At 50.1% G+C, this 18,904-nt stretch overlaps 1 protein-coding gene across 1 annotated transcript in view; it reads left to right on the top strand.

Moving 5' to 3' along the window:
* LOC142772325 (sodium- and chloride-dependent creatine transporter 1-like) overlaps positions 1 to 18,904 on the top strand; it is a 52,760-nt gene that overhangs the window by 29,121 nt on the left and 4,735 nt on the right. The window contains exon 5 of the mRNA XM_075874525.1: positions 17,556 to 17,688. Within this exon, the coding sequence (XP_075730640.1) occupies positions 17,556 to 17,688 (133 nt within the window). The remainder of the gene's footprint in view (positions 1 to 17,555; positions 17,689 to 18,904) is intronic.

Here is an 18,904-nt window from a genome sequence, read left to right as displayed (position 1 = left end):
TTTCTGTTCCTAAACTGTGTAATTGCGTTCAGATTTGCTCAGGCATCGGCTGGCATATGCCACGACATGCTCTGCGACATTGTGACGTACAAGCACCGCTCCTACGCCGATACCACTAGCGTCCATGTGGACCTCAGTCGGGCAAGATGGATCGAAGTGACGCAACAGTAGAGCTGACGTTAGTACAAACTTAGGTTGTGAGAATGTGGCGTCACATTCTGATGTCCAGTTGGAGGTTGCATCCTTTCACAGGATGCTTGTCAGCGGGTACACGGTCTCCGCAAATCGTGGAACATAACGACGAAAATATGTACATAGGCCGACAAATGAGCAAAGTTCTCGTACGGATTGTGGTGGTTTAAAAGAGCTCACTGCTTCTATCTTGCGAGAATCGGGTCTGACGCCATCCTTGTCGACCAAGTGCCCCAGCACAAGAGTTTGACGTTCGCCAAAGCGACATTTTTGTTAATTCAGAACCAGCCATGCTTTTTCGATGCAGTCGAGAACAAGACTGAGACGGTCGCTATGTTCCTCAAACGTTCGGCCAAAGATCATAACATTGTCAAGGTAGCACATGCACATCTCCCATTTTAGACCACGTATTACTGTGTTCATAAATCTTTCAAAGGTGGCTGGAGCATTACAAAGGCCAAAAGGCGTGACGTTAAATTCTAATAGGCCATCCGGAGTCACGAAAGCAGTCTTTTCTTTGTCGGCGGGTTCCATAGGTATTTGCCAATAACCGGACCGCAAATCAAGCGTTGAAAAATAGGAAGCGGCGTGCAAGCAATCTATGAAGTCGTAAATCCGCGGTAAGGGATATGCATCTTTCTTTGTCACAATGTTTAGACCCCTGTAATCTACACAGAATCTCCAGGAACCGTTCTTATTTCCTGACAAGAATTACCTGGGCTGCCCATGGGCTGGACGACTCTTGCACGACACCTTTGTTTAGCACGTCCTTTACTTGTTCGGCAATAACTTTGCGCTCAGAGGATGACACTCGGTAGGGCTTTCGGTAGGGCACACGGTAGGGCGTGTGCAGAGCTACTGACACTCGGTAGGGCGTGTGCAGAGCTGGTGTCTATTTTGACACGAACGCGGGACGAGGGTAACTGAAGGGGTGCATTTCTATGTATGAAGTCAAAAGCACCAACATGCCGGGAAAGGACCTGCAGCAGCGCTTGCCGTTTCGTTGAACTGAGAGTCTTGCTGATCATATCAAGAATTAGCTCTTCATTATTGCGAATATCACGAGGAGAGGAAGAGGTGGTGAGGTCAGCAACTAGTGCTGCTATTGAGCTGCATGAGGCTTCATCGAAGAGAGCTTTCTTCATCCCGCGAGGAAGCACAACTGGCATGGAAGAACAGTTCAGCGCGCACAATGTTGCCACTCCTTTTGTCATGCACACAACAGAACAGGGTACAAGTACGTCTTTCTTAGAACAGTTCTTGCGTAGAGGCCCCACTACGAGGTAAACACAAGCAGCATCAACCGTTGTGGAAGAGTCTCTGTCAGCGGCACTCGAGTTCGCACAGCTGAATTCTCCGGTAGCGTTTCATTCTCCGGCAGCGCCTCCTTCTCCGGCAGCGTCTCTGTGCTTGCTCGGGAAACGCTGCACTGCGTTAACGTGGACTCCGAGCCTTGAGCGCGTCCACTCGACGCGGTTGCCCATTGGTTCAACGAACATTCAAAAACAAAAAGTGAGCCTTCAAGCCGAGACCGCATAGCAACGCATCGCCAGAGAGGGAGGACGAGCCGAGATTCGAGCCGGGACCGCAGAGCAACGCATCGCAGAGCGAGCTGAGACGCGAGTGGCGTCGGACGTATCCGATCGAGCTCCTGCACCGAGTCCAGTTTCCTTATACATGTAACCACTGCCTATTCACCTGTAACTTAGCACAATACAGTTTTTCTTAGAATTTGAACCTTGCCTTGACTACATTCATTTGGACATCGCTGACATGGCGCAGCCGACAGGATGTGAATCGACCGAGCTGCATGCGGAGGAGGAAACGACGCCACGAGAAGGAGCGACGCCACGCCGTACGTCGTCTCGGGATTCCGAAACGACCGTCGTCGAAAGCGTGTTCACGACCCTCGACCACAGCACGATGGCCAATGCAACGAAAAAGCAACTCGTCGACGAGCTGAGAGCACTAGGTCTACGGTGCTCCGGACGAAAGGACGAGCTCATCGCAAGAATCATCCGCGACAACATCACTCGCCAAGCCCTAGAGCCGACGGACTCGTCAACGAAGGACCAGGCTGCCTACGACGACGACAGGCAGGCGCACCTGGAGACGCTGTCCGCCGACAACGCGAGGCTTTGCGCTGAACTGAGCAGCCTGCGAGCCCAGCTTAACCGTGCGACCACGAGTGAACGTGAGACATTGCACGAAGCCCATCAGAACACTTCACTGCCAACGGAACGGGTGACGACTCCAACCCTCGGGCTGCACCATTCCGTCTCTGCTAACATAACGATGTCCTCGCGTTCGACGCGGCCACCGTCACTGAACGACGGCACCAACCAAGACGCAGTACGCCCCACCGCGCCGACCGTTTCAACGCACGAGGGAGAACCTTCCATGGCGCAGATCCTTGACGCGCTCGTGAACACACAAGCCCTGCTCGCCAACACGCTGTCGAGAGGTCCACCGACGGCGAGCCCGATCCAGATTCATTCCACAAGCGATACGTCATCCTCAATCCCCTTGTTCGATGGGACGCCGCAACAAAGTACTCACGAATGGATTACGCAAGTGGAGAGAATCGCAGCGCTCGCCCACTGGACGCCATCGCTGACGTTGGTGACAGCAGCAAGCCGCTTGACGGGATCTGCCAAGGATTGGCACAGCGCATACGGCTCACAGTATGACACCTGGGAGCAATGGAAGGAAGCGCTCATTCTCCGATTCAAACGAAAGCTGACAATGCAGGAGTTCCTCGAACTGCAGACGAAGCAATGCCTTCAGAGCCACGAGACCATCGTCGAGTACATGTACTCGAAGAACGCCATTCTGAACAAGGCGCCGTACCGTTTACTGAGGAAGAACGTATTTCCCTCATTCTCAGCGGCATCGAGGACGACACATGGGCCAACCCACTCGCAGCGCAGCTGTGTGGCACAGTAACCAAACTCATTGACAGAGCGGCTTTGCTCGACGCGAGGCATCGCACGACCGTGTGTGCCGAGAACGACAAGAAACCGTCATCGTCTACAGCAAGCCGTGGTCAGGGTTCGAACCAGCGGGTGCCAGCCAGCAGCTCTGCCAACTTGCCGAAGGCCAACCCGCGCAGCGATTTCTCGGGAGCTCCACACCCGCAGCCCGTCTCTGCTCGTTCGTGCTTCAACTGCGGCGACATCGGTCACCTGTCCCGTGATTGCAGAAAGCCGAAAACGCCAGCAACGATCAGAGCGGACGAGAAACGAGTGAAGAGGGACAATAGCAGCCACGAAACAGGGACTACGTCACCTAGGCAAGCGAACTGTTTTTTGCATTCGACGAGCGGCACATTACCAATAGTGTCCGGTACTGCTAACAACCGACCCGTCCGCGTGTGCATTGACAGTGGCGCCAATTTATCCATCATGAGTGCTAATGCCTTGACGGACGACATTCCCACGCACGCATGGGTATTGCGCGGGAACATTGAAGTTCTCAAACGCAGCATATGCCCAACTCTCGCTGCAACGCTTGATGTGACATTGGGAACCACGAATGTGCGACTCGAAGACGTCGTGATAACGGAACTGCCCAGCGGCATCGACCTGATTCTGGGATCAGACTGGCGACGAGTCGCGAACGTCGACGTAACGTTTCACACGTCAAACGATGTGACTATCGTTCCAGTCGAGCCCTCCGGAAAACTTTCATCGTCCGAAGTGCCACCCCCGAAACAAGACACCGCACACCGCACCGGGGAAACGCTTATTGCGACGTTCTGCCGGCAATCGGACGAGAGCGTTTCCAAAGACAAAGGGTACGTGCGCCTCAACACGAAATGTCCCGCACCCGACGAAGACTTCACGAGTCTAGTCGAAGACGCCACACGGAAGATAACGAAGGATGCCACCGAAGCAGAGAGGCAACAACTTCACGCAATTCTGTTAAGGCATCATCAAGCGTTCACTTCCAAAGGCGACACTTTGGGCGTGTGTCCTCACACCGAGCACAGCATCGAACTCAGAGACAATATACCAGTGTCATCGAGGCCGTACAGGTGCTCACCGGCTGATCGCAAGTTCATCCGAGAACAGGTGAATGACTACCTCTCCAAGGGCATCATAAGGCCGAGCGAAAGCGAGTACGGTGCTCCAACGATAGTCGTCGACCAACCGCACCACCCAACGACTCCACGAAGAATGGTACACGAATATCGCAAGCTCAACGAGAAAACCATCAACCCTTCTTATCCAATGCCCGTCATGGAAGACGTTATTGACGATGTCATGCGCGACGGATCGGCTTACTTCACTGTGTTGGACGTGAAGACGGCATTTCTGACTATACGAATGAAGCCGGACGTCGTACACAAGACCGCATTCGTCACTCCTGACGGAAAGTACGAATACCTTCGAATGGCCTTTGGGTTTTGCAAGGCCCCTCAGACCATGCAAAGAGTCATGCATCGCACGTTCGATGGCTTACCTAGGACAGCTACGTACATGGACGATGTCGGGCAGGGAGCCACAACAGTGAGGGAGGCTTTGGATTTGCTGAACGAAGCACTCAGGAGAGTCCTGATCAACGACTTGAAGATGGATCTCCGGAAATGCCAGTTGATTCAAGACAAAGTATCTTTCCTGGGTTACGTGATCTCCGCCGAAGGACGAACACTGGACGAATCCAGAGTTGCCGCTGTCGAGAAGTTCGAGCCGCATCGCAACGCAAAGAAGCTGTACTCCTTCCTGCAGTTCGCTAACCACTACCGAAAGTTCATACCGGAGTTTGCAAAGGTCACGCACAAGCTACGGCGCCTTCTGGCGAAGGACGTTCCTTTCGTATGGACTGACGCTCATAAAGCAACGGTCAACGCCATAAAACACGCCTTGAAGAACCCACCGATTCTGGCGAGCTTCCGTCCAGACTGCCCGACTAACGTTCACGTCGACGCTTCGCGAACCGGGCTGGGTGCGGTGCTTTCTCAAACTCAAGACGGAAAGGAGCGAATCATAGAGTACGCAAGCAGATCACTAAACGAGCACGATCGTGGTCTACACTCTAATATGCTTGAGTGCATGGCGCTCCACTGGGCGATCACTGAGAAGTTTTCGGTCTACCTGAGAGGAGGCCCTCGTTTTACAGTGTTCACGGACAACTTCAGCTTGTCATACCTCGTCCAGAAGGGAGCCAGCAACCGCAGATTTGCGAGGTGGACGCTCGACTTAGCAGAGTACACCTTCGACGTCAAGCACAAGCCAGGATGCCAGAACTCCGCTGCTGACGCACTCTCGAGGCAGTCGGAATCTGCAGAGGCTTTCGACCAGGGCGTTTCGACCCGAGACCTCCACTGCTACGCAGTAGTGGTCGGCAAACACAGTCGCCTACGCGAGTTTCAGGAGAGGGATACTGACTGCAAAAGATTTCGGGAGGAGGCCAAGCACAAATCTTCAGACTACGAGATCGAAAACGACATACTGGTGAAGAAATCTCTCGAGGGAGGACGGGTCCGTCGGAGGGTGATCATTCCTGCTACCCTCCGAAGCAGTGTGATGATCGTTTTCCACGACAACAACGGCCACCTGGGCGTCGAGAAGACAAGAGACCTGATTCAGCGAAAGTACTGGTGGCCATCGATGAGAAAGGACATACGCGAGTATGTTGACTCCTGCCACACGTGCCAGACTATCAACGCCCGCACGACACGGAATGAAGGTTGCCTCATCCCACGCGATATTCCTACTGAGCCAAATGCGGTGATTGTCACGAGGCTAGTCAACCCACAAGCTCTCGTGTAGGTTCTTGTGCATACAAACCGATGAGAAAACCCACATTGGTAAAGAGAACACGAGACCGTTTATGCACACAAGAAAAACAACTAAATATATTTTCAATAAACTAGATAAAAAGAAAGGAATAAGAGGAAAAACAAACAAAGCACACAAATTCGAGGAGAAATTAACCTAATGACCGCGAAATGCTAAGGATGCATGACTAAGAAATCTTAGCGCCACAGAACGGAAACAAAGCAGTTAACCCGAGAATTAGTTGAGGCCTGCTTCATCCGAAAACGTGGCGAGAAGTGCGTGAGTCATCCGTCTGTACTCCTTCACGATAAAGAATTTTCATTCCTAATGAGCACGTTTTCATAGTTTCACCGAGGTAAGCATGCGCAGTTGGTGTTACATTTTTCGTTTGTAGGGTTTTTCGGGGGGCTGTTAAGTTTTTCTAAGTTTTCTTGGTTCCATTTACACATGCGCGTTTACCTGTTTATTTCCTGATATTACATTTTTTGTTTTTGTATGACGTTGTATAACAATGTATGTGTAAAAAAGTAGGCGTGAGATTTCTGTGATTTGAGTTCGTATATATTCATGTGTGTTTCCTAATAAACTTGGTTTGAAGTTAGCGCTCGTGTTGTCTACGTTTCTTTCTTTTGTTTCCGTTCTGTGGCGCTAAGATTTCTTAGTCATGCATCGTTACCAACCTGCCCAACTCGCCGCACTCATCGGCTAAGGATGCGTAAGTTCCGCAATAGCAAAAGCGACTGTCACCGTTCGGTCGCGGCACTCTTGTAGATGGCGAGGGTTGATGCGATGGGGTGCAGACAAGGTAGATCAGAGGTCCAAGCGTTGCTCGTGGTTGAAGGTAGCTCCGGGCGCACCAAGGTCAGTGACCTCTCAGCGTTCGTCCTCCGACGCTGGGACGTAGCCCTGGAAACGGGACGAGCCTGGCCAAAGCCAGATGATGAGAAGCCTGGCCAACGCCAAACGACGAGCAGCGTGGCCAACGCCAGACGACGAGCGGCCTGGCCAACGCCAGACGATAGATGATGCTCGGGTGCCCGACCAGGTGGGAGCCCGCAGCAGCCTTGCCTCAGGAACTCGGCCGCCACCCCCGCGCCCTGGTAGCCTGCTTGCCTTCGTCGCGTCCCGGCCACGTCTGCCCGGTTCTTCGTTTGGGCTTCTTCCAAACCAGCGTGGGGGCCTCTCATTGGTCCGAACTTCACGCGCCTCGTCTGCCCATCGTCTTCCTCACCGAATACATCGCGAAAGCGCGCGTCCACACCATCGGTCGTCGTCGTCTTCTTTCCTATGCCGGTGCACTCGCGCACATTTTAAACCGAGCACTGGTTGCACTCGTGCACTTCACGAAACGCGCACTTCACTTATCACAACATGCCCCTTTTTCGAAAAGATTTCCCAACGGAAAAAACTGCCGGATGCGTGTTTCACCACACAGGATACGTTCTTGGAGTTCGCATGAACACATGCACACTGGTATCACTGCAACAAGTCTTAAGGAGCGCACTTACAGGGAAAAAAATCCACATATGGTAAACAATATTCCGATGGTTGGTTGAAATGCTTTGCCTCCTATCTTCAGCAACACCTGAATTCGTATCTATGGCCGTAACCTGCTCATGAAGTCGGCACCTGCGTTTTCAGAACCTTTGATATGTTGAATATGAAAAGTGTACTCTTGTAGTACTAGACTCCACCTTAGCAACCTACTGTTTGTGTGTTTTGCCTTCGCTAAGTATTGTAGCGGTTGATGATCTGTCTGTACAATAAACTGTACTCCGTACAAAAAAATATGAAAGTTTTCTACCGCCCATACTAGCGCTAAGCATTCTCGTTCGATAGTCGAGTAATTCTGCTCCCGAGGCAACAGCTGGCGGCTGGCATACGACACTGGGTGCAACAGCCCCTCGTGTTCTTGCATGAGGACTGCACCGATGCATGTGTCGGATGCGTCTGTACGGAGTATGAACACACGTTTTGGGTCTAGTGCCTTCACGATCGGCCCAGAAGCAAGGGCTTGCTTCAGCGTTTGAAATGCTCCTTCTGTTTCAGGAGTCCAACAAATCTTGTTTTTCTCCATTTTTCTGGTTAGCTGAGTTAAATGCTGTGCTTTCTCCGCATAGCGAGGTATTAAATCTTGGTAATACCCAGCTAGTCCCAGAAAAGATCGGAGTTGCTTCTTGGTGTCAGGTAGAGGTGCACTGGCTATCTTCAAAACCGTAGTTTCCACAGGTTGAATAGTCCCACCTCCTAGACGATGTCCCAAGAAGACTATCGACTCCACAGCAATTTCGCACTTCTGAGGCTTGATGGTTAAGCCAGACTCCCGTACTCTCTGTAACAAGCGTTGCAAGGTGTCTATGTGCTCTTCCCAGGTGTTCCTGGCTATGAGAACGTCATCGATGTAGTGGACTACATTTTCAAGGCCCTGTAAGAGTGTTCTCATTAGATGCGTAAACACCGCAAAAGCTGTCTTTATGCCAAACGGCATGTATATAAATTGGAAATGACCGGATTGCGTTGAGAATGCCGTTACTGGCCTCGATGTCCGGTCAAGTGGGACTTGCCAATACCCTTTTGTGAGATCAAACTTTGAGAAGTATCTCTTTGTGCCCACCTCTGTAAACATTAGGTTGGTCCTAGTTATGGGTTCAGCGTCGGAAACCAGTATCTCGTTGATGCGACAGAAGTCGACGCATGTGCGATAGGTGTTATCCGGCTTCTTAATAAGTACCAAGGGCGAATTGTAGGGCGAATGGGATCGCTCAACCACACCCAGTCTTAACATGTCTTGAACTTCTTGTTCTACTACTTCCTTCATGGCTAACGGCAAAGGATACTGCGGTGTGTTGATCGGTTCAGAGGTCGTCAATTGAAGTCGGCATTCCAACAGATTTGTCTTTCCCGGTATCTCAGAGAATACATTTTGATAGGTGGTTAGAATCTTCCGAAGTTCTGTACGTTTGTCTTCTTCTAAGCTACTGCCGATCGAAATCACTTCTACACCCACAGTCGGCTTAACTGTGCAAGCTGGTAGAGGGGTATCTGTCTCCTCCTCTTTCATAACCACAAAAGATGCTGTTTGTGGAATTGTGTCTGGTTGCCGGTCTTCATATCGTTTTAACATAATAATATGGAAAAGTTTGGCGTCATGCCCCAAGTCTAGCCAATAGTCGTAGTCGCCCTTTTTCCCAATGACCGGAAACGGCCCTTTCCATTTCATCAACAACTTATTCGCTGTTGTACGAAGCAAAATAAGAGCTCGGTCTCCAACTTTCAGCTGACGGCTCTTGCTCTTCCGATCATAGTGATATTTTTGAGTCGTTTTCGCTCGTATCAAGTTCTCATGGGCTAATTTTAGCGTTCTTTCCAGACGATCCCGGAGATCGAGGACATATCCATAGGTCGTTTTCACCTCCTCTTCGATCTTTTCTCCAGTCCACAGCTCCTTTAACAAGTTGAGTGGTCCTCGGACGTATCTCCCGTAAATGAGTTCGAAAGGAGAGAACGCCATGCTGGCCTGAGGAACTTCTCGATACGCAAATATAAGTGGTGCAAGCAATCGATCCCATGATTTTGGATCCTCTTGGCATAGCTTGCGCAGAATTTGTTTCAAAGTCCCATTAAACTGCTCTACCAAACCATTGCACATGGGATGATAGGGCGTCGAACTCAGATGTTTGATTGCCAACAGATCGTTTACTTCTCTCATCACGTCCGACGTGAAGCACGAGGCCTGATCACACAGAATTTGGCGGGGAAATCCAACGCGCGAAAACATTTCGACCAACCCGTCTGTCACTCCGCGACTGTGACAGACGCCGGCAAAGCAATCCTGACGCCGGCAAAGCAATGGCGTCAGGATAGCGCGTAGCGAAATCGACCATGGTCAGTATGTATCTGCTGCCCCTATTTGAGACCGGCTTTAAGGGTCCAATAATGTCCACGGCCACACGCTCAAAAGGAGTGTCAATCAGGGGCATTTTCCCAAGAGGAGCCTTTCCTACTTTGTGCTTTGGATACATTCTTTGGCACGTGTCACTGGACCACACGTATCTTTCAATCTCTTCCTGGATCCCTGGCCAATAGAATGAACCTAACACCCGATCACTCGTTCTTGTTACTCCTTGATGCCCGGACATTAAACTCTCATGGGCCATCTTCAACACTTGACTTCGCAGCTTGAGAGGAACTACGACCTGCTGTATCAATTTGCCAGAGGATAGTCGGTAATTTCGATACAACAATGACTTCTCCATGACAAAGGAATACTGGGTCGATCCTCTGCCATAAAAAACCTGCCCTACTTTGTCCCTGCAAGCTTCCAGGGTCTTGTTTTCTGCTTGGGCCCTCTCGAGCTCCCTCCTGTTCATCTTCAAACTTCTGACGCTAACTGCAGCTGAATCCGGCCGGACGCTTGTGCTCTTCATACTACCAAGTGATGCCTTTAAACGATGGTCTTCTTTCTTCTTATACAAGGTCTCGGCTACGCCGTTCGGAGTGAAGTTTCCTTCAGCCAGTTTTTCTTTCCATTTCTTGTCAGGGTCATCAGCAGCACGAGATCCTGGCACATTGCCCACGATGATGTCATATAGCGGGGAGGACATGCATTTCACGATACACGTGCCTGAAAAATATGGCGAAAAAATCTCCACCTTTGCCTCTGGTACCGTGATCCGGCTCCCGTCTGCTAAGAACAAGGCCGTCGTGGTTCCTGTCAGTGCTTCATCTGGCACCAAAGAACGCCGAACCACCATTGTATTGCTTCCTGTATCTCGTAGGACGGAAGCAGCTTGGCCGAATATAATGCCCTGCAGCACTGGCATCGGATGTTTTTCTGACTTTGGCTGCGTATTTACCGCACTGGTCATATTCTCCTCCTGCTTGTCCGCAGGTATATTATTCACTACTTCTGCCTTTTCCTCTGGCGACAAGATACAAGAAGTCCTCTTCGTGACGTTCTGCTTTCTGGTACATACATTAATATCATGCCCCGTTTTGCGACAGTAGTCACAGTATGGTCTTGTCCGAGCACGGCATTCTGGTGCCCTGTGACCTGTTTTATCACAAACAAAACATCGAGTGGGAGACTTCCCCGCTGTACTTCCGCATTTTCCTGCGGCGCCGTTCTCCGTTTTGTCGCGAAAAACCAACAAATTTGACTGTCGTTGGGCCTCTAAAGAATTGTCCGCAGCCTCGGCCATTTCATCTAGCTTACGACATTTTTCTCACGTAGGAAAAGCGCCACGCGGTTATGGCATTGATTGATAAACTGTTCAGCTACTATGAGATCTCGAACAGACGAATATTCTTTTGCGGTCTTGGACATCTCCTCCCATCTGTCGAAAAAACTTGCCAACCTGGTTGCATACTGCTTGCCTGTTTCTCCATCTTGAGGTCTGCTATGCCGGAACTTCTCCCGGTAGCCCTCCGCCGTGAAACGAAAACGCTGCAGTAATGCTAGCTTGGCTTTCTCGTAGTCAAGTGCCTCTTCTGGAGACAAGCGACCAAATACTTTGAGAGCTTCTCCGCTCAGACACAGACTCAGTGCCGTGGCCCACTTATCCTTAGGCCATTCCTGACCGGTGGCCACATTCTCAAATCTCTTGAGATAAGCATCAAGGTCATCCCGGTTTTCATTAAATCCGGGTATGAAATTGTGCGGGTTAACGTTACACGGTTCTCGCACCTGTCGACCATGGTCCGACGCCGCGGATCCCCTGGCCCCTTCCACCTGAGCAAGTTGAAGACGCAGTTGAATCGTCTTTTGGCATTCGGCCTCAAGTTTTCGTTCCAACTCCGCCTGTTCCATCCTCTCCTTTCTTGCCTCTCGCTCAGATGCCCTTTCTTCGCGAGCTCGTGCCTCACGCTCATCAAGCCATGCCTTCAACTCATCGCCCTCTAGCCCCATGCGTATCGCTAACGCCGTTAAATCAGACGTAGTCATTTTCTCTCCTTCTGTAAAAACCTTAATTGCATAAACAATCTTGTTCTGTCGCGGACGCCAATTGTCACGAGGCTAGTCAACCCACAACCTCTCGTGTAGGTTCTTGTGCATACAAACCGATGAGAAAACCCACATCGGTAAAGAGAACACGAGACCGTTTATGCACACAAGAAAAACAACTAAATATATTTTCAATAAACTAGATAAAGAGAAAGGAATAAGAGGAAAAACAAACAAAGCACACAAATTCGAGGAGAAATTAACCTAATGACCGCGAAATGCTAAGGATGCGTAAGTTCCGCAATAGCAAAAGCGACTGTCACCGTTCAGTCGCGGCACTCTTGTAGACGGTGAGGGTTGATGCGATGGGGTGCAGACAGGGTAGATAAGAGGTCCAAGCGTTGCTTGTGGTTGAAGGTAGCTCCGGGCGCTCCAAGGTCAGTGACCTCTCAGCGTTCGTCCTCCGACGCTGGGACGTAGCCCTGGAAACGGGACGAGCCTGGCCAAAGCCAGATGGTGAGAAGCCTGGCCAACGCCAAACGACGAGCAGCCTGGCCAACGCCAGACGACGAGCGGCCTGGCCAACGCCAGACGACGAGCGGCCTGGCCAACGCCAGACGATAGATGATGCTCGGGTGCCCGACCAGGTGGGAGCCCGCAGCAGCCTTGCCTCAGGAACTCGGCCGCCACCCCCGCGCCCTGGTAGCCTGCTTGCCTCCGTCGCGTCCCGGCCACGTCTGCCCCGTTCTTCGTTCGGGCTTCTTCCAAACCAGCGTGGGGGCCTCTCATTGGTCCGAACTTCACGCGCCTCGTCTGCCCATCGTCTTCCTCACCGAATACATCGCGAAAGCGCGCGTCCACATCATCGGTCGTCGTCGTCTTCTTTCCTATGCCGGTGCACTCGCGCACATTTTAAACCGAGCACTGGTTGCACTCGCACACTTCACGAAACGCGCACTTCACTTATCACAGTGATATCCCTGGATCACATGGGTCCGCTAAACGAGAAGGGAGACCACATTCTCGTGTGTATCGACCACGCCACGAGATACATGGACGCCGTGACCGTACCGAGCACTTCGTCGACGCACTACCTTGACTTCATGACAAATCGGTGGATTCCGCGATTTGGAGTTCCCAGCGTCATTATTACGGACCAAGCCAAAGAATTCGTGAACAAGAAAACCAACCAATTCCATCGCAGACTGGGAATTGCTCATCAGAACTCCCCACCGTACTGGCCACAATCAAACGAACTGATCGAGCGAATGGTAGGAACATTGAAACAGGTGCTGCGCAAAATGCTAAACAAGAAGGACAAATGGCAGAAGGAACTACCCCGAGCAATGCTAGCAATCAACGCCACGAAGCATCGTCACAGTGGCCACAGCCCATTTCGACTCATGCACGGCTACCACCCAAAACTGCCAGGAGAGCTCAACCTCACCTCAGTCGAGGGAGACATCGACGAGTCTCATAGACTGCACGACTTGACAAGGGGACGTGCGGAGACAAGAGAGAGGCTACTGCAGAGTCAGCGCAAAACAACGGTCCGATACGACAAGAAGCGGCGAACTCCGAGGTTCATAACGGGGGACCTCGTCCTGCTTGAGTTGAGCGCTCGAGGCACATTAGACCCTCGCTATGAAGGTCCGTTCGAGATAACGGCCCTCGTCGGAGGAAACAGGGCCGAGATCCAAAGAGTACCCCACACACTGGGCATGATCAACCAAAAAATCGTGAACGTGGAGCAGCTTTGTAGATATAAGGAGCCGCTCCTAGAAGTTACGGAACCATCGCCATCTAACGACACGCACGCCTGAGGACAGGCGCAATTTTCGGGAGGGCCGTGTCAGCGGCACTCGAGTTCACACAGCTGAATTCTCCGGCAGCGTTTCATTCTCCGGCAGCGCCTCCTTCTCCGGCAGCGTCTCCGTGCTTGCTCGGGAAACGCTGCACTGCGTTAACGTGGACTCCGAGCCCTGAGCACGTCCACTCGACGCGGTTGCCCATTGGTTCAACGAACATTCAAAAAACAAAAAGTGAGCCTTCAAGCCTAGACCGCATAGCAACGCATCGCCAGAGAGGGAGAACGAGCCGAGATTCGAGCCGGGACCGCAGAGCAACGCATCGCAGAGCGAGCCGAGACGCGAGTGGCGTCGGACGTATCCGATCGAGCTCCTGCACCGAGTCCAGTTTCCTTATACATGTAACCACTGCCGATTCACCTGTAACTTAGCACAATACAGTTTTTCTTAGAATTTGAACCTTGCCTTGACTACATTTACTCGGACATCGCTGACAGTCTCGAACGGGTGTCAGTAGCCAAGATGGTACTATCACTTCATCAATCACACTAAGTGTGTTCCTGTCTTCGCCACGGTAGTCTTCTTCGGAAAGCGACGGTAGAAACAAATTGTTTAATGATATTTCCCCACTACCACAGTCGACGGAAGCACCGCATTGCTCCAGAAAATTGATACCAAGAACATCGTACGAACAACGAGATAGAACCATAAATTCGAACACAAATACTTTTCCAGCCAATGAAACACTGACAACACATACACCAAGAGGATTAAGCCACTCGCCACCTACACCACGAAAGGTGATTGTATCGTTCCATGAAAACATAACTTTGCGACCAAAGCGGTTTCTGAAGGCGAGGCTCATCACAGACACAGTAGCCCCAGTGTCAACTAACGCCATGGTTGGTATTCCTTCAATCAATACATTCACTTTGTTTTTCAGCATCACAATAGGCAGAGGTATACCTTGAAAAGACCGTCCGGCAACCTCACCTCCATTGGCCGCGGATGCTAGTTTCCCTTTCGGCGGCGGCGGAGAAGAACGACGCAGAGGAGACGGCGAGCGACGAGAACGGTTAGATGGTGGTGTCAAACTCCGCTCGGATGCTGGCGAATCGCTGCGTCTAGTCTCGCGCGAAAAACAGTCCCTCAGAAACAAGTCGGTCGTCCGCATGTCATATGAAGCACCGGGTCTTGGTGGCGAAGACATGGCTGGTGTCCATCGTTATTGGCGGCGTTGGTGGCGGCAATACCGAGTGATATGCCCAGTGGAACCACAGTTGTAGCACACGGTAGGGTCACGCTTTACACTGTATTCATCGGAACGAATGCTGGGCCGCTGCTGTCGGTGAGGAAGTTCGTTATCAGGCGAAGAACGGGTTTCTGCCATTCTCTGGAATCCATTGTATTCGTCGTAAGTTGCATCTTGGTAAAAGGGTCGGTACTGTCCTTGCCGCAGCGGGACGTAGTCCGGCTGAGAGTCCCGAGCATGAGAACGCGGCTGTCCTCGGCGTGATCCAGCGTCATAGGCAGGGCCTCTATCGTAGAGACGTGGCTGATACTGAGGTGTGGTGTTAGAATCCTCAATGCCCTCCGTGACTCGGTGCGAGGAGAATGAATTAATGTTTCGCTCGAACTCTGTTGGCAGGTAGGGGGGATGATTGCTTGAATGGTGTGCCACTTGCGCGTACAGGCCGAGTTCTTCGCGTACTAATTGCCGGATTGTTGATGCGAGATCGAGCGCCTGGTTACTGTCTATACTCGCGATAGTCATCACATTGGCTAGCCTGCCGAACTTCGGCGTGATGCGCATCGTCTTTAGATGCTCAAAAGTGCGGCAATGGCGAATGACATCGGCGCCAGATGTCATGGTGTCTTTCGCGATGAGGAAACTGTAATCATTCTCGGCAATTCCTTTTAGAATGTGCCCGACTTTGTCTTCCTCAGAGATTTTGTAGTCAATGATCCTACATAGCTTTATTCCTTAATGTAGGTCGTGCAAGTTTCACCTGGCACTTGAGCCCATTGCATTAGCGTTTGTTCTGCTCTTTTGTTTTTCGTTGTTGGGTCGCCGAAACGCTCTTTAATCTCAGAAACAAATCTGTCCCACGTCGTTAACGTTTCCTTCCGATTCTCGTACCACATTAATGCAGTATCCGTCAAAAAGAACGCGACGTACAAAAGCTGAGAAGCGGCATCCCATTTGTTGGCGGCGCTCACCCGTTTGTAATGAATGAGCCAAGCCTCGGCGTCTTCATCTGGTCTGCCGGCGAAGGGACGAGCGTCTCTCAGCTGTGGAGCCGAACTGGTCGGCGCAGAAGTCGAGAGGGGTCGGTGTTCATCTGCGCTGTGGGACATGTCCAGCCCAGATGGATTCGGTGGAAGTCCAGCAAGGCAACGGCTCCATCGAAAAACTTGCGGTTCAGCCTCTGTCTTGGGGTGTCGATTACCCAGCACGCCCACCACAACTGTTACAGCGAGCTGTGATGAAATGGCTTTATTTACAAGAGGTGAGCGATGGTCGTTCGTGGGGCAGCGCACTGCAATCTTGCAAGACTCTTCGTCTTCCTCTCCTTCTCTTCTCTGCCTTTTGCTAGCCCGTTAATATATATATATATATATATATATATATATATATATATATATATATATATATATATATATATTATTAGAAGGATGAACTGCTGAGCGTAAGTTGTCTCGTAGCGGCTGTTCCCATTTATTCTGCCGTGTCTGTGGTTTTGTTTTTTTTTTTGTTTTTCAGTGCTATCGTTCTTTTCGTGTACCACCATTTGAATTAGTAGATATGGTTGTTGAAATGACGTCGCCTAAATTATTTGTTAAAGGGTGGCACCTTCAAAGTTAGCCCTATTCTGTCGCAAATAATCATTCCTTGTTGCACACTTGTGGTGTAACTTAGCAAATGAAGGTAGTTAATTAGAGCACTGAAAACAAGGGCGCAGGATAATATTATATAATATTTGACGTTCAACGTCCCGAAACCACATGATTATGAGAGACGCCGTAGTTGAGGGCTCCGTAAATTTCCAACACCTGGGAACTATAACGTGCATCTATATCAAAGTACACGGACCTCAAACGGGTCTCAAATAATTCCGTTTCCATCGGAAATGCAGTCGCTGCAGCCGGGATTCGACCCCACGACCTTAATGACGGAGGAGGTTAAGGTGCAAACACATGCAATAACTGTGTCACGCATTGATCGATAGCATATAAAAAAGCCGAACTTAAATACAGTTAAAATCTTCTCAAATGACTTTCTGGGTGAGCCATGATTGTTATTGCTCGCCCATGCTGCCCTTTCTGTATTCGTTCTTTTTTTCAGCAAACTTCAGCGGTTAGTGAGTTTTTGGGTTGTCGACTTCGCCTCTTGATGACCATTCCCGGCAAGATCATTCTTCGAAAAAAGCCCTTGTCTGCTCTTTTGAAATTATTTTCTACTTTAAAAAGATAGTTTCACTATATCTGGTTGATTGTGGCACCGTCTCTTGATGCATCGTGGTGTAGTGCCACTGAAGTTCATTGTGGTTTTCTTGTGTAGTGGTGCTACAACTAGCTTTCTTGAGTGTTGTCTATAGTTTCTTGAGTGTTGTCTATAGTGTTGAGTAGAGATGCGTTCAAAAACTGGGGGTGATCGTTTTGAGAAAAAAAGAGCGCGATGGCATTTGTCGGTGAATTATCCATGTGCATTTTGTATTGCGATAACATCGGAGCTCTTGTTTTGGTAAACGAGACCACATGAATTATACTCACGTTCGCGGCCATGCATCCATTTCACTCTTCATGACACTGTTGTCCGCAACGCAGCAACGCAATCCTCGGTTTGGGCAGCGGTGTCAGCGACCTGTGGGCAGTGAACTGGGACACGCTGTTCGTGTCGGCCGCTGTCTTCGTCCTGCTCTTTCTGCTCGTCTGCGATGGACTTCCCAATATGCGATACGTGAGTCCCTGCTTAGCCTCGTGGTTAAGAAGACCGATCGTTCGATGACTCCGATGTGTATTGCACCTTGACGCACTTGACCGCTTTCTACCGGACACTTCGAGTGCGTGTCACTGCGATGTCGTCCTGAAGACGCACTGGATCCGGAGCACCTAAGAAAAAAGCGTCCCAGAGGCGATCTCAATTCTCGACTCAGGTTTCTACCATTGACACTCACCCCTCGCAGTTCGTGTGCCCTGGTGTATTTTTTGGTTTAACGACCGGTTTCACGTGTCTCTGATGCAAATTTTGAAGACCATTTAGCTACTACCAGCCTTTAAGTGAACTCCAAGAAGTTTTTCACTAGATTAAGTAAAGCAGTTCTCCAATATATGTAAACAATATAACTCTGAAACTTGAACCACAACCATTGACTTCTGTTTTGACCAAGCGTTTTGCATATATTCGGCAAACCGAGAGTAACTGCTCAACCGGATAAGCTTGAAAGAACGACAGTGCTGTTTGGTGACCGTGCATCTCAGGGAAGAAGGCCCCATAAGTTTGTGTGTATATTTTTCAAGTGAAATGGTTGGAAGAGCCAACGTATAAGAAGATATTAACACTCATTCATCGTTCAAGGTTCACCACTAAAATCACCGGCCTATTGACTGCACTGTATACAGCCTACTTGTTTTCTTGCTGCCATTCAGCTTGCTGTCATGAAAAAAAAAGCTGTAATATAACACACCACTTGAACAAATTATGCGATCTCAAGTACACTGAAATTTTGCCTAGCTTCTGATACAAAGGGGAAAAAAACAGCGCGCGAACGTATGGCATGAAAGTAGGTATAAACAACAAAAGGATTGACTCTCAACTGGTGATATAATAAATATATGAGTTTGTTATAGACTTCTATAAATATACAGTACATGCGCAGATGAGCTGTAGATTGACCATAACAATGCAAAACGAAATGAATATTTGATCTACTTGGTCTTTTGCCGCGCCTGCGCAGCTTCATCATGTTTTTTTTTTCTTTCTGCATTGATAATAGCCGCTCGACAGCTCCTCTGCGCATGACCTGTATGTTTAGAGTGAGTGTATAAATAATCTGTACATTCTAATAAATCGCCAGATGAGAGTCAGCAGAAAATACTGCATTTCACGCACGTACTTTCGGGAGTTTCACATCCTTAATGGACAGCTGTATTTTAATGTTTTAGATCTACATTTA

This window comes from Rhipicephalus microplus, chromosome 9 (assembly GCF_043290135.1).
Source record: "Rhipicephalus microplus isolate Deutch F79 chromosome 9, USDA_Rmic, whole genome shotgun sequence".
NCBI lineage: Eukaryota > Metazoa > Arthropoda > Arachnida > Ixodida > Ixodidae > Rhipicephalus > Rhipicephalus microplus.
Note: the sequence above shows the minus strand (reverse complement) of the source record. Positions and strands in the feature narration are given on the sequence as shown.